This window comes from Girardinichthys multiradiatus, chromosome 18 (genome assembly GCF_021462225.1).
Source record: "Girardinichthys multiradiatus isolate DD_20200921_A chromosome 18, DD_fGirMul_XY1, whole genome shotgun sequence".
Taxonomy (NCBI): domain Eukaryota; kingdom Metazoa; phylum Chordata; class Actinopteri; order Cyprinodontiformes; family Goodeidae; genus Girardinichthys; species Girardinichthys multiradiatus.
Genome location: NC_061810.1, coordinates 31,975,045 through 31,988,833, shown reverse-complemented (window position 1 = coordinate 31,988,833; position 13,789 = coordinate 31,975,045). Strand labels below are relative to the sequence as shown.

The window sequence follows — 13,789 nt, the reverse complement described above, 5'->3', positions numbered from 1 at the left end:
ACAAAAATGTGCATAAATGGTGCAGCCAGCGCTGAGTTATTGTTGCTTTTGTGATAGTTTTTGATGGGCTACATTTTGTGATGTTGCTCAGCCCGTGAAGCATCTATGGCGAGCTATCTTTCCAGGTCTAGGATTTATTGCAGACGAGAGCGTCAGCATGCTGTTAAGGGCCTGAGTCCATCCCCCATTTTAAACAGATGGCATTACTGAGGCTCCAGAGGCTCCTGCCATTAGGGGCTCTGGAGATGAAACCCAGGCTGAGATATTGATCAGACCATGAGACCTTGAAACTGGACTATATAGCTTGGTCTCTACAGCCTTTCACCTAGGGATGAGACATTACCTCCTAAGTCTCCTCTGTTCACAATCAATCCACTTATCTTAGCAGTTAGTTTGATTTAAAAATAATAATGTAGTAATGGGTGTTTTCCCTGCACCTTTAACTTGTGGCCCAAGGAAAAGGTAACTGGTTAAACACACCACTTTCCACTTTTTAAAGGGTCCTTTGGCAAGATACTGAGTCCAAGTTATCATTTGATGCAATCACCAGTTTGTGATTATGTCCATGATAAACTATGCTCAGTCATCCAAAAAATGAGCAAAAAAAAAAAAAAGATCTGAACAGCACTTACTGGAGAAAAAAACAAAATAAACAGAAATATACACTTAACAGAGTTGATGTTGGTTTAATGGACTGATGAAACACAGTTGTGTTTATGATGTGGTGATGCTAGAGGTATGCATAAAAAAATCCTGATAAGTGGTAAAGCTAAGATCCCAAATAATGCAAAGAGAATTGAATATAATAAAGTAACAAATGTTCACTTACCACAAAAATAAAACAAAATAAGTATAGCAAATAAAATGACTTAAGTTCTATATAAAACCAAGCTAAAACTACAGATATTACTACACTGGAATGAGGTTCAATTAGGAACAAATATTCCTAATTTCTCTACTGCCCTTTGTTCATCACGAAGGTTGTTTTACAGGTGGGGGGTCCAATCACGGTTACGTAGAGGACGTTTTTTAGAAGACAGGAGTGACCTGGATGTCCTATATGATAAACAGATCTGATAAATATGAGATTAAACCATAAATGGCTTTGAAAGTCATTAAAAGCATGTACTAATTTGTTTTTAATGTGGAGAAAGCTAATGTGTAAAAAAACTAAACAGATTAAGAATTGTTATTTAGATGTTTGTTAATATTTTAACTACAAACATTTACCCGTTTTACATAATTTCCTGATTTTAAAATTTTTTCAGGGTCCGATTAAGTGCTTTTGTTTTGATTCAAAACTACCTTGCAAAAAGCTTCAAATTAATACCTTTGGAAGCATCCCAGGTCAGATGACTTTTAAACAGCACTGCCGGTTTTTCCGATGCAGTATGAGCTTTTGTCATCTCCTCAACATGCCAACTTTGACACATTCCTTACATATTTCAGCTTTAATGTTTTAAGACAGCCAGGAGGGCATTTAGCTGACCTTTGGTCCCTTTCTGTTTTGTGGACTGTCAGTTTTATGAATAAATTAGTGCTAATGATCTGCCTTCTCTTATTTATGCATACTAATCATGGCAATCATGGTGCGGCTGGCCTCGTCTACAGACATTGTGTGTGTCTTTTCTCAGCCTGGGCAGTTGAATGAAAAGGTCAAGCAGCTCTGTTTTTTGTAACAGCTTAAACATATGTGGGGGGGGGGGGGGATCCTAGAGTGGAGCCACAGAGATTTACTGATGGAAGGCCCCCAGATGTGGAAGACTATAACAGAGAAAAGCTGAGCAGATAAAAGCAAAGGCGCCCACATACTGACAGGTTGGATTGAAACACCACAAATACTTAAAGCCCTGCTGAATTTCATGAAGATGAAAGTGGGAGGAGAGTTATTTTTCTAAAGACCTAAAAGCTGTTTACTGGGATGGGAGTCTAGGGATTTTTATGCGATTTTTATTTCTTTTTGCAAAGCCTAGAATAGCAAGACATTTTCTAGTAATGGAGAATTTGATTGATCTTTAGCAATAACATGTTTTTTTAATATTCGTACATTTTCTAAAAAGGTTTGTATTGGACGCAGCCTTAAAGATGCTTTATAAAGTAAGATAAACCAGGGGTGCTGCTTTCTGGTCGGGGTCTGCGCTTACATCAAAGGTTACATCTTTTTTAAGAGGGTGCATGTCAGGCCTAATTCCCTTTAAATGGGCACCAGAGGAGCTTTTTTAATATCCACAATATAAAGCAGACTGCATTGGGCGTTTTTCTCTCTTGTAAAAAAAATCAAAATAAACTAGAGTCTCTGAAGTGCTATCTCAGCAGTCAACATGAATTCCTTAGACAAGATAGCTCGCTCATGCCTTACCGCCACTGACCTGCTGCCACTTTCCTGGCATCTCCCCGAGTGTCACATCTGCTTCGATTTCTGTATTTATTTTTGTCACGTGAGTGAGGTGAGAATAAACCTTATACGACTGGGCATACATAATCCCTGTCCAAATCAACAACAGCCTATTTCTAGGCAGATACTGTATGTGAAGAAAGGAGGTCACGGAGAACATTTGGAGCCCAGATGCTCAGCAGTTTGTCAGCACCATATCGCTGACTTAAAACATCATGGGGTCAGACTGTGTACTCTTGCATGAACCAGAATGTGTCAGTCATGACAACTGTTCACAAAAGCATTTGCCCATACATAATAATGTCAGTTATTCTGATATACACAAGAAAGACTGCTTACCTTGTAAAGACGGAGAGAGAAAGAAGTTTGTCATTGTTTTGCATCTGCTGTATTTTAAATATACAAATCTGTGAAAAGGTAGTCAACCCTCCCCTTACAGAGTTCTGCAGTTTTTGTTATGCCACACTTAAATGTTTTAGGTCATTATGCAAATACTGACTTTAGACAAAGATAAATACAAAAAGTAGTTTTCAAAATATTATTTTATTTATTAAGAGTAAAAGATGTCCAAATGCGCTTGGCTCTGTGTGATGATATAATTGCCCACTTAAATATTCAGTCAACTGTGCTTAACCACATTCTTTGAAAAGCTGGATTCAGTTCCTCTTGCCACACCCAGGTATAATTACTAACAGACCTGCAGAGTCAGAAAATCACAATAGAACATGTATGACCGCATGAAGTAGGCAAAAATATCTCAAAAAGCAGCACATCATGCCCTGGTCTAAAGAAATTCACGAACAGATCAGAAACCAATTTACTGACATATGTCAGTCTGGAAAATGGGTACCCAACCCTTTTTGAGGGTTTTCGACTTTGGTGAACTACAATGAGATCCACGAACCACAAATAGAGTAAATGCAAACCATAGAGAACATTCCCAGAAGTGGCTGCCCTGGCATAATTACTCCAAGAGCCCAATGAAGACTCATCCAGGAGGTTACAAAAGAATCCAGAACAACATTTGAAGCACAGCAAACCTCACTTTTCTCAGTTAGGGTCAGAGTTCAATTGAAAGAAAAACACTTGGCAAAATGGCATCAATGGGAGAGTTCTAAGGCAAAAACCACTTCTGAGCAAAAAGAGCACAAATCCAAGTCCCACATTTCCCAGAAAGATCATGATTTAACCGCAAGACCTTTGGGAAAATATTTTATAGACTGACAAGACAAAAGTAGAATTTTTGGAAGGGGTGCATTGTGTTACATATGAAGTATAGCATTTCATGGTGTATTCACACCAGCTACATTTGGTCCACTTTAAACGGACTAGAGTTCCTTTCTCCGTTAGCCAGGACCTCTTATGCAGGTGTGATTAAACTCAAGAGAACTCAAATGCTGACCAAACTACCATTCCGAGACCCACTTTCTGAGGTGGTCTCAGTCCGCTTCCAAGCAAACTTTGGTGCGGTTCTCTTCAGGAATGAATACAAACCGCCCTTGATCTGACCCAACTACAGAAAACATACAACTCTTTGAACTAAACAAACCACCGTAGCAGTGAACGTTATCCTGAAATCTCACCTGAACCGCATTCTGGTGTTTTAGCTCAGTGCAGAGGACAGCATCTCCTTCAGCTTGCAGCATGCATTCTCCAATGGGGTATAAATGGAATGTTGCAAAATTTGTGTTGACCCTCACAATGATACTGCAGGTGTAATAACGGCACAAATATGCAGAGCAGAGGGGCTGCTTATGGGACTTCCACAGTTGTTTTCCTTCTTTTTCCGATATGTGCTCTGTCCCACCCCCAATATTTCTGTCCAATGGGAGCAAGGTTCACACGCGTGGCTTTGTTTACAAGTTATAGTTAATTTGCAAAAAAGTACAACGTAAAAGCAAACCTAATTTAACAGAAAGAAATAAAGTCAGCTTTTTGTTTGAACTAAACAAGTGGATCAAAAGACTTTCCTGGTGTGAATACTCTGTCAGAAAAAAAACAATACCAATAGTGTCAGTCACAAATGATGGTGTTATTGGAACTGTTTTATTACTGCTTGGCTGCTCCATAATCTGGTTAGCTTACTGTAGTAATGGAACCATGAATTCTGATGTCTACCACAAAATTCTGAATGACAATGTCCCCCCATCAGTTTGCAACCTTAAGCTCAAACACACATGGGTTATGTGACAGGACAATGATCCAAAGCCCACCAGCAGGTCCTCTTCTGAATGGCCCAAGAAAACAAAATTTAGTTGACTTTAGTGGACTTTCTGGCCTTAAATCCAAATGGGACTCCATTGCACGATCCTAAACAGGCGGTTTCTGCTCAGAAACATCCTAATGTGGCCAAATTAAACAATTCTTTAAACAAAGTGGGGTATAAGTCAAAGATTTAACAAGGGTGGACAATAACTTTCACGTAGTACCAGGTTTGTTTGCATGGCTTAACTTAACAAATGAAATCATGATTTGAGGACCTCATTTTGCACTAACTATATGATGAATAAATGTGTTTGATAATCTGAAACATTAAATGTGACATCAAAAACACAAAAAATATGTGAGGTACAAAAGTTTTAACCATAACCCATGGCAACTTATAAACATTTTGCAGATAAATTACTCAGTGTGATTGCTAACTATCTATACATCTTAAATTACATATATGCTCAAAAGCTTTGGGAAGATTTCCCTTTTGTTCCCCCCCACTTCTCTTTTATAAACTATAGCATTCTATGTTTTCTCTTTCATTTGCACCTCAGAAAGGTTACATGAAAGCTGAGTTTCCCACAGTGAAAGGCGCACTCTCAAACTGCTTTTTAATCATTTCCAGAGCCCGTTGTGAGACAGCAAGTGCTGGCACTCCAGCCGGGCCACGGCTCGGATCCGTTCCAGGAGCACACTTCAGGGCTCACTGAGCCTGCTCAGTAATCTGTCACTGTAAGGGACAGAGGAAATGGCTGTATTTAAGCGAGAGGATACAATTTCATCCCACAATTACATCTCTCCTGTGTTTACAGATCTTTTCACAGAGGAAGAAAGCGTTGCCTCACATGTGGTGCAGAATTTCAGCTTTTTATAGAAATCACTTTTTTTCGTCGAAGGACATATCAACTAAATGCATTCTTTACCTACTTGAATTACAAGCTTTGAGATGTAATCTAAATTACTTTTGAAATATGCATTTTCTAAAGATTTAGTTACATAGTGGGTCAAAATAGTACTTTGTGTTCTTTTTTTACCATTTCGTTGGCTTTAGTTTTACAATAGTTTCACTTTATTATAATTGTGCAAATATAGCAAATATAATGTTTTTAAATATCCTATGACTGGCTCTGTGTGTTTCAGGAGTGGCAGAACTCCATTCAGAAGAATGCTGGGCTGGCTTTCATTGAGCTAATCAATGAAGGAAGGTAATGCAAGCATTAACTACAAAATCACACACCCAAGCTGTGGTTTACGTTGACATTTATTATCAATATATATATTGTATTATAATTTCCTTTATGGCAGCCATAAAGAGGTTGGTCAGCTAAGTGGAGTAGTGTAGATAAGCCCTAAATCTCTGAGCTCTCAGTTAGGACTAAAGGCAAATAAGCTTGTCTTACTTGAATTAAGAATTAAGAACACTGGAGTGTAGAGCATCCCTTCTGTTGTCTGCTTTTGTTTCTTCATTTCTACTTCTTTCTCTCTTTCCTTGCTTGGGTGTGACCAGACTCAGAGTTTTCTGAGCAGATCAGGGGCAGCTCAGCCTCCTTGTCCATCTGTTGACCCATCTGGCCCATCCTCCTGCATGCCCAGGCTTTTGCCTGGGTCCAAGCAGGTTTCTCTGTGTCCCCTGCTGGCCCTAGAACAAAGAAGTTTATTTATAGGGCCACACGGCGCTGTCCAGGGTGCTGCTGACAGATACATAATTTTCTAGTCTAACATTAGTCTGTGTACACCTACCCTGCTTAACTAGACAGATATACAGGAAACGAATGGTAAGTCAGTTTGTTTTACAAGGCGTGGCTGACATTGTTGTTGTTTCTGCTGTATGCACAAAGACACATTAAGCAAGTAGATGAGATTTTTTAATAATGCAGCTGCCCCTATTTGATGCAGAACAGCTGCATTAAATAGTTGAGTTAGGGGCTTATTTTATAATCTTTATAAGGTCTTCTGTTTTGAGGCAATATGTCACTCATAGACGTTTGAGAAAGACAGACCTGGAGCTTTTTCAGCCTTGTTTGTGGGATGTTTTATATTAAATAAAAGATAAATTTCAGTACTTGATAGAATATTAATGCATCTTTTCTTTCTGTTATATTTTACTGCACCTCAGCCAGTAATACTAATTGTACAAGACAAAAACAAAGTTACAAAACACTTTTGCACATGAAAAGCTACAAATGAACATAAAAACAATTTTTTTAGTTGTAAAATCTTCACTTACAGCTTTTAAAAGATTGGGTCTTTTTGTGGTCTGCTTATTTATTGTGCTCTCTGTGCATGTAACAAAAATACCTGGTAGATAACTGATATATCTTTTTTCCATCTCCAACTCTAACTTGTCAACTTGCTTTCTCATCTATTCTTGGTTTCGAAACAAAGCTTCACGTTGTCAGCTTCTCTCTTTGAACTGTGAACTCCTGTCTGTTAATGAGTGCTTGTCAACAGTTAAAGAAGCAAGAGCAGCTGATGACTGTAGTCTCCAGATTAATGACTCTTTGGGGACAGAAGGCAATGTTAAAGCCTGTATGAAGCTCTAGAGAGGAACAAGAGTGGTTTTAATTAAAACAAAATTGTCTAACGGTGTGTGAAATAGGTTGTAATCTGCAACATATCCACTGTGAATTCATTTGTGAAAGCTATTTTTTTTAGATGGTACAATTTAAATGTTAAGAGCTGTTACCCTAGAGCTTCTAGAAGAGCCTTTCCACTTTTGCAGGCACCGGGTGGATTTCCTGAACATCTATTTGGCCCGGTCTGCCATTTTAGGTGGATAGCCATGTATTGGTAGGTGCGCAGTAGTGCAAACCTAGAACATGAGCTGTCCAAAGCCTGCTCAAAACTGCTCCACATCTTTGGCCAACCTGGTGCTCCCTGGTCTTCACGATTCTGTTTGCCAACTTATATTCTCTAACCAGGCTCTGAGTCCTTTACCCAGCATCTGTAATGACACTGAGTTTAAATTACACACAACTGTATTCCATGCACTTATTGAGTTTTGCAAATGAAACTCATATTACCTAATAAATTATGTTTGAAATAACTGTCTGTCAATGTGCAATGCTAAAGGTTGCTGTGCCATGCCATGAAGGACCACATTGTTCGTGTTGCCAATGAAGCTGAATTCATTTTGAATAGACAGCGAGCTGAAGACGTCCACAAACATGCAGAGTTTGAGGTACCAGCTTTTATTGCTTCTGAAATTAAATGCCAACATCATCAATTATTTGCATAAGTTGAACCTAAAAATTACTTTTAATGTATGAGGTAACTCAAGGGATTACTATTACTATTACAAGGGATTACTAACTGGGTATGCAGCCCACTCTCTTCAAACTGATTTTGAAACATAGCATAAATCTAAGCTTCAGTTAAACAAAATATGACAAAAGTGTCATATTTTGGAAACGTGATTTTCACAATTACTTACAAATAAAAATCTTAAGTATGGTATGCATTTGTATTCTGGGTCAATAATCCTAGGAACCAGTTTTCGGTGCACTTACAGCTGCAAGTCTTTTTGGGAATATTTCTACCAGTTTTACACATCTGGAGATTAAAACGTTTGCCAGTTCTTTACGAAACAACTCATCCTCAAATTGGGTAGACAGTGTGTATGAACATCACCTTTCAAGTCTTGCACCAGATTTTCAAATGTTTTTAGACCATTCTAACACATAAAAATAAGTATGTTTTTGATCTTAACCGTTCTGAAGAAGCTCTTGCTGTATGTTTAGGGTCCTTGTCCTGCTGTAAGGTCAACCTCTGCCTCCCAGTTTTCTTTCAGGAATGTCCCATTTAGCTCTTTCAATCATCTGTGGGCATTTTTGCACCCTTACAAACCTCAACATTATTCACCTCTGTGTACAGCTGTACATGTGAGCGATGACATATTTCTTATCTTTGAAAAGCAGCCAGCCGCAAACAGCTTGTTGATATACAGTTCTTGAGGATCCTTGACCTGCTAGATAAACTGGAAAAGAGGACTAGATATGCAATGTCAAGGGAAGGGAAGGGGGGAAGTGTACCTGGCCCTATCCGTTCTGTCAGCCAACTCCAGACAGCTTACACTTTCAGTCTGGGTCTGACGTTACTTTATTACGCACTCTCTATGATTGAAGATTCAGGCTACAGATAAGACATTTTTACAATTAAGCTGGTGTCAAGGAGAAGCGTCATATGCTTTAAAGTGATAAATAATGTTTGATATTTGTCACAGAGTTATGTGGAAACGCAAGGTGACAGGCAGCGATTGAGTTATTTGCTTTATGAGGAATCTGTTGAAGTATAGTGTCTGACAGAATTCAAATTTAAAGCAGGAAATTCAATTAACTTCCAGCTTCTGTTAGCAAATTAGATTGTGAATATTAGCAGGAGTTCCCTCAGGGTGGAAGAGTAAGACAATCTTGTTTTAGAAGCAAAGACAAGAGCTGTTCTAGTTTACTTTCAGCCTCCTGGAAAAACTCTACTGCCCCTAAGTCAGGAAAGGCATTTTACACTTAGGTTTGTTCTAGTTTTATTCTTGTTTTAGACAATGGCTTTATTTCTAGATTTTGCACCATTCCTGTACAGCGGAACATTTAACATTTCTTGAAATATTGTCAGTGTAGCTTTGTAAACAGTAATGGACCATATTTTGTGAAGCCATTAGAATTTTTTTCTTTAATAGCACCATCCACAGCTACCTAGCAGGAAAGCTCATCTGTCTGCACTTTGGGAATGAACTGCCTCCAAGTGCTTGTCATGATTTACTACACTCCTCTAAGGGAGCAGAAATACATCTCTCAACTGTCCACTAATATCTTTATGCACTCAAGTGTGGTGAATGAAGCCATAACATTCCTCATCGTGACAAATGCTCTATTAGGGGAAATACATTATTCTGACTTTATTCAAATAGAACCTTTTTGAATGGTGTTAGTTCAATGTCAGACTTGGCTTTTGTGAATGGACACTGTATAAACAAGATTAACATTGTTCTTTTGTTCTTTGTTTATGTACATCAGTCCAACTGTGCCCAATATGCTGCTGACAGAAAAGAAGAAGAGAAGATGTGTGACCATCTGATAAGTGCTGCTAAGCATAGAGATCATGTCACAGCTAACCAGCTAAAGCAGAAAATTGTCAACATCCTCACCAACAAGCACGGCACCTGGGGCACACCATGCCAGAGGTAAGCCTCTACCAGGCTCCATTCCAGACAAACCTGGGGGGCTTGTAAGTTCTTTAACATCTTCCATAGTTGCGCGATGTTAGGTTCAATCTTCAGGACCTTCAAAACCTGTTTACAGAGATCTTCAGTCGACGGATCGGACCACCAGTTAATGTCATTTTTCCAGGATCCAATCACAGGGTTAGTAGTTGGGTCAGCAAATGCAATTACAAAGTGGAGTGGCCTATTCCCCTGGGGACAGTTGATTGGCCAGTCATACCTACATACATGAGTGGAAGATGGGGATTTGTGTGTTTCTGTAGCATTGTCCAGGTCTTCATTGGCCTTTTGCAATACAAAGCATAGCACTTGGTGGAAGCAGCTGGGTTTCCCCATATGAACCCTGTTAAAATAACAAGTGGCTCTTCTGTTTTTACACTCACCTCTCTGTTGTTTCTACATGGTCACGCACATAAATTTCAGTGTGGTGGAAAGACCTAATTATAATAGAAACATTAAGGTTGGTAGTACCCACTAAGATGAAAAACATAGAATTAATCCTATTCTACTAGACAGATATATTAGAGATGCACTAATCTGCACTGTGTGGGTGACTTTCAGTCCACTTTTTGTAAAGATTTGACCTGCCAATATAGGTTTTGGCATCTCTGACATACATTTATTCAATATCTGTGAGGTTTTAGTTGTTCTGTAAAGTTAAAGCGCTGCTGAAAACTTCATTGGGATTTTCAGCCATAAATACATACATACTTACATACACATGTATTTCTGTTCTCTTTGCTAACACCAGAAAAAATGGTAGAAAAAAATTAAAGAAATGGAACTTTAGAACTTTGCTGAAACAGTAACTTTGATTTTGTTATTCAATTTGAAGGTGCAATGCAAATACTCTGCAATGCTTTTTCTGTGTTAAATCAAGTTTACCATCGTCAAGAAGCTTTACAGCATTTTTGTCTCAGATGTCATAGGTAGTTTTGTTCATTTTTCTGTAGATTTTCTTTTTATTCATATTGAAATACAATGTGTTGGCAATGTTTTTTTTTTTCTGCTGGCATTTGAGTATTGCACAGTTCAAAAACAATTTTTTTTTAAATGGTACCTAAAGCATGATGTGTACTAAACTGGATTTAGGCTAATACAGGGGTTGGACAATTAAACTGAAACACCAGTCATTTTAGTGTGGGAGGTTTCATGGCTAAATTGGACCAGCCTGGTAGCCAGTCTTCATTGATTGCACATTGCACCAGTGAGAGCAGATTGTGAAGGTTCAATTAGCAGGGTAAGAGCACAGTTTTGCTCAAAATATTGAAATGCACACAACGTTATGGGTGACATACCAGAGTTCAAAAGAGGACAAATTGTTGGTGCACGTCTTGCTGGCGCATCTGTGACCAAGACAGCAAGTCTTTGTGATGTATCAAGAGCCACGGTATCCAGGGTAATGTCAGCATACCACCAAGAAGGACGAACCACATCCAACAGGATTAACTGTGGACGCAAGAGGAAGCTGTCTGAAAGGGATGATCGGGTGCTAACCTGGATAGTATCCAAAAAACATAAAACCACGGCTGCCCAAATCACGGCAGAATTAAATGTGCACCTCAACTCTCCTGTTTCCACCAGAACTGTCCGTCTGAAGCTCCACAGGGTCAATATTCACGGCCGGGCTGCTATAGCCAAACCTTTGGTCACTCATGCCAACGCCAAACGTCGGTTTCAATGGTGCAAGGACCGCAAATCTTGGGCTGTGGACAATGTGAAACATGTATTGTTGTCTGATGTGTCCACCTTTACTGTTTTCCCCACATCCGGGAGAGTTACGATGTGGGGAAGCTCCAAAGAAGCGTACCACCCAGACTGTAGCATGCCCAGAGTGAAGCATGGGGGTGGATCAGTGATGGTTTGAGCGGCCATATCATGGCATTCTCTTGGCCCAATACTTGTGCCAAGGACTACCAAACCACTCTTGAGGACCATGTGCATTCAATGGTTCAAACATTGTATCCTGAAGGCGGTGCCGTGTATCAGGATGACAATGCACCAATACACAGCAAGACTGGTGAACGATTGGTTTGATGAACATGAAAGTGAAGTTGAACATCTCCCATGGCCTGCACAGTCACCAGATCTAAATATTATTGAGCCACTTTGGGGTGTTTTGGAGGAGCGAGTCAGGAAACGTTTTCCTCCACCAGTATCACGTAGTGACCTGGCTACTGTCCTGCAAGAAGAATGGCTTAAAATCCCTCTGACCACTGTGCAGGACTTGTATATGTCATTCCCAAGACGAATTGACGTTGTATTGGCCGCAAAAGGAGGCCCTACACCATACTAATAAATTATTGTGGTCTAAAACTAGGTGTTTCAGTTTCATTGTCCAAACGCTGTAGTTTGAGAATTAAAATGTTGCAGTATCTAAGTGCAGATATTTTCAAAAAATGACTGTACCTTAACAACTCATAAAAATGTACTGGGCTGAATTTGGGGCTCTTGTTCAAATATTTATGGAACCCCACCCGGAGGCATATCATTTGCATTGAAACAAAAGGTTATTGAGGGTGGGTGCATTGTAAATGATACAACAAAACTTCCAACAAATTCAAATTTAATGGTACCCTGCTGGTGAAGAAAAATGATGCAATATGCTCACAAGCTCAAGGCAGTGTTGCAGTTCAGCAGCTTATTCTTATTCACTGCTACATTAACTTTCCCATTTATGCTGCCCTTGTAAAATATAAAGCCCCGAGGCTTTGTGAGGGGCTCTGTGTGTGTGTGTGGGTGGGTGTGTGTGTGTGTGCGCTCTTGTAAAGCCTCCACTTGGTTATGTTTTCGCCCTCATACACAGAAACAGTTTTACCTTTTTATTGCTAATTCCTGTCTGGAGATATGCCAAAGGATATGTATCATTAGCGCAGAATATACCACAAATAAAATTATTCTTAGGAAGCCAACCAAAAAAAAAACTTGTGACTTGTTTATATTGCTTATCCTCCAGTGTGTTTGCAGCTGATCTTATTAGATGGCTAAAAATTTGATTTATCTGTTTTGTCTCTTCCTTCAGACATTTGCAGGTTGCATCACTGTGAGCCACTTTATTTTGCACTGTTCTTATTGCACCAAACACCATTAGGAAATTGTGCTGCAGCATAAAAGACAACAGGCAGCTACAAGGTAATAATCTGTAAAAGCTTTGAAAACAGTTGCTACAGTCATGCGATTAGGCTGAAGAAAAGGCAGATCAGACCCTACGGTGGCCTGTTTGATCATACTATATGCTTGCCTGATGATGAATGTCCCCTTGTATAGAGCCAGCATAGAAAAATCAATACTCCTCAAATTGAAACAGTATAGGGTTGTATTGATCCACTGTGCTAAATCAAAATGAGGAGACTTTGATACATCTATCCAAGACAGCTCTCTGCTCAGTAATGACACACTATCAATTTTAGCTTTACACTGATAAATCAAGTTGAAAATTGGATGTCAGAATTTTTCCCAGCAAGAGAGTGATTTCCTCTGCCCCCTAGTACCCTCTGCTGTTGACCTTTGAACCCTGGCAGAGGATTATAAAGTTCAGACTCATCTGGAGTGAAAGTAGATGTCAAGGCAAGACTGATGAATACTGTGCAGGCTAATGTCCGCTAACTTTTCAGCAAAGGACATTACAGTCACATTACTATAAATCCTGTCCTTGTTAAAACAAAAAGGGTCGACTGAATTGAAACCTTTTTTGAAGCAGCACATATTTTCTGGAATTCTCAAGTACTTTTTCAATACAGTAGATACATTTAAAAAAAAACTTGAAACACAAACCTCTTTCATCCCACCTAAGCATCGGCAGCATCATTGACAGCTGACAGAAGAGCCTCTGTTGGCCTCCATGGCAGCCCTTAACCCTACCTGACTAGTGTATTGATTGTCAACATTTCTTCTGTATAATTACGTTTTGTAGCAAAGGAGAAAGGAAAATGGCGGCACATATTGATCTGTGGCAAGGCAGTGAAACA

General features: G+C 39.3%; 1 protein-coding gene across 8 annotated transcripts in view; it reads left to right on the top strand.

Annotated features, from left to right (window-relative positions):
- The window catches only part of nbeab (neurobeachin b), a 302,755-nt gene that overhangs the window by 172,312 nt on the left and 116,654 nt on the right, over window positions 1-13,789 (top strand). For all 8 annotated transcript variants that reach the window (XM_047391759.1, XM_047391756.1, XM_047391755.1 and 5 more), the window contains 3 exons: window positions 5,747-5,811; window positions 7,679-7,787; window positions 9,616-9,782. In XM_047391759.1, the coding sequence (XP_047247715.1) occupies window positions 5,747-5,811; window positions 7,679-7,787; window positions 9,616-9,782 (341 nt within the window). The remainder of the gene's footprint in view (window positions 1-5,746; window positions 5,812-7,678; window positions 7,788-9,615; window positions 9,783-13,789) is intronic.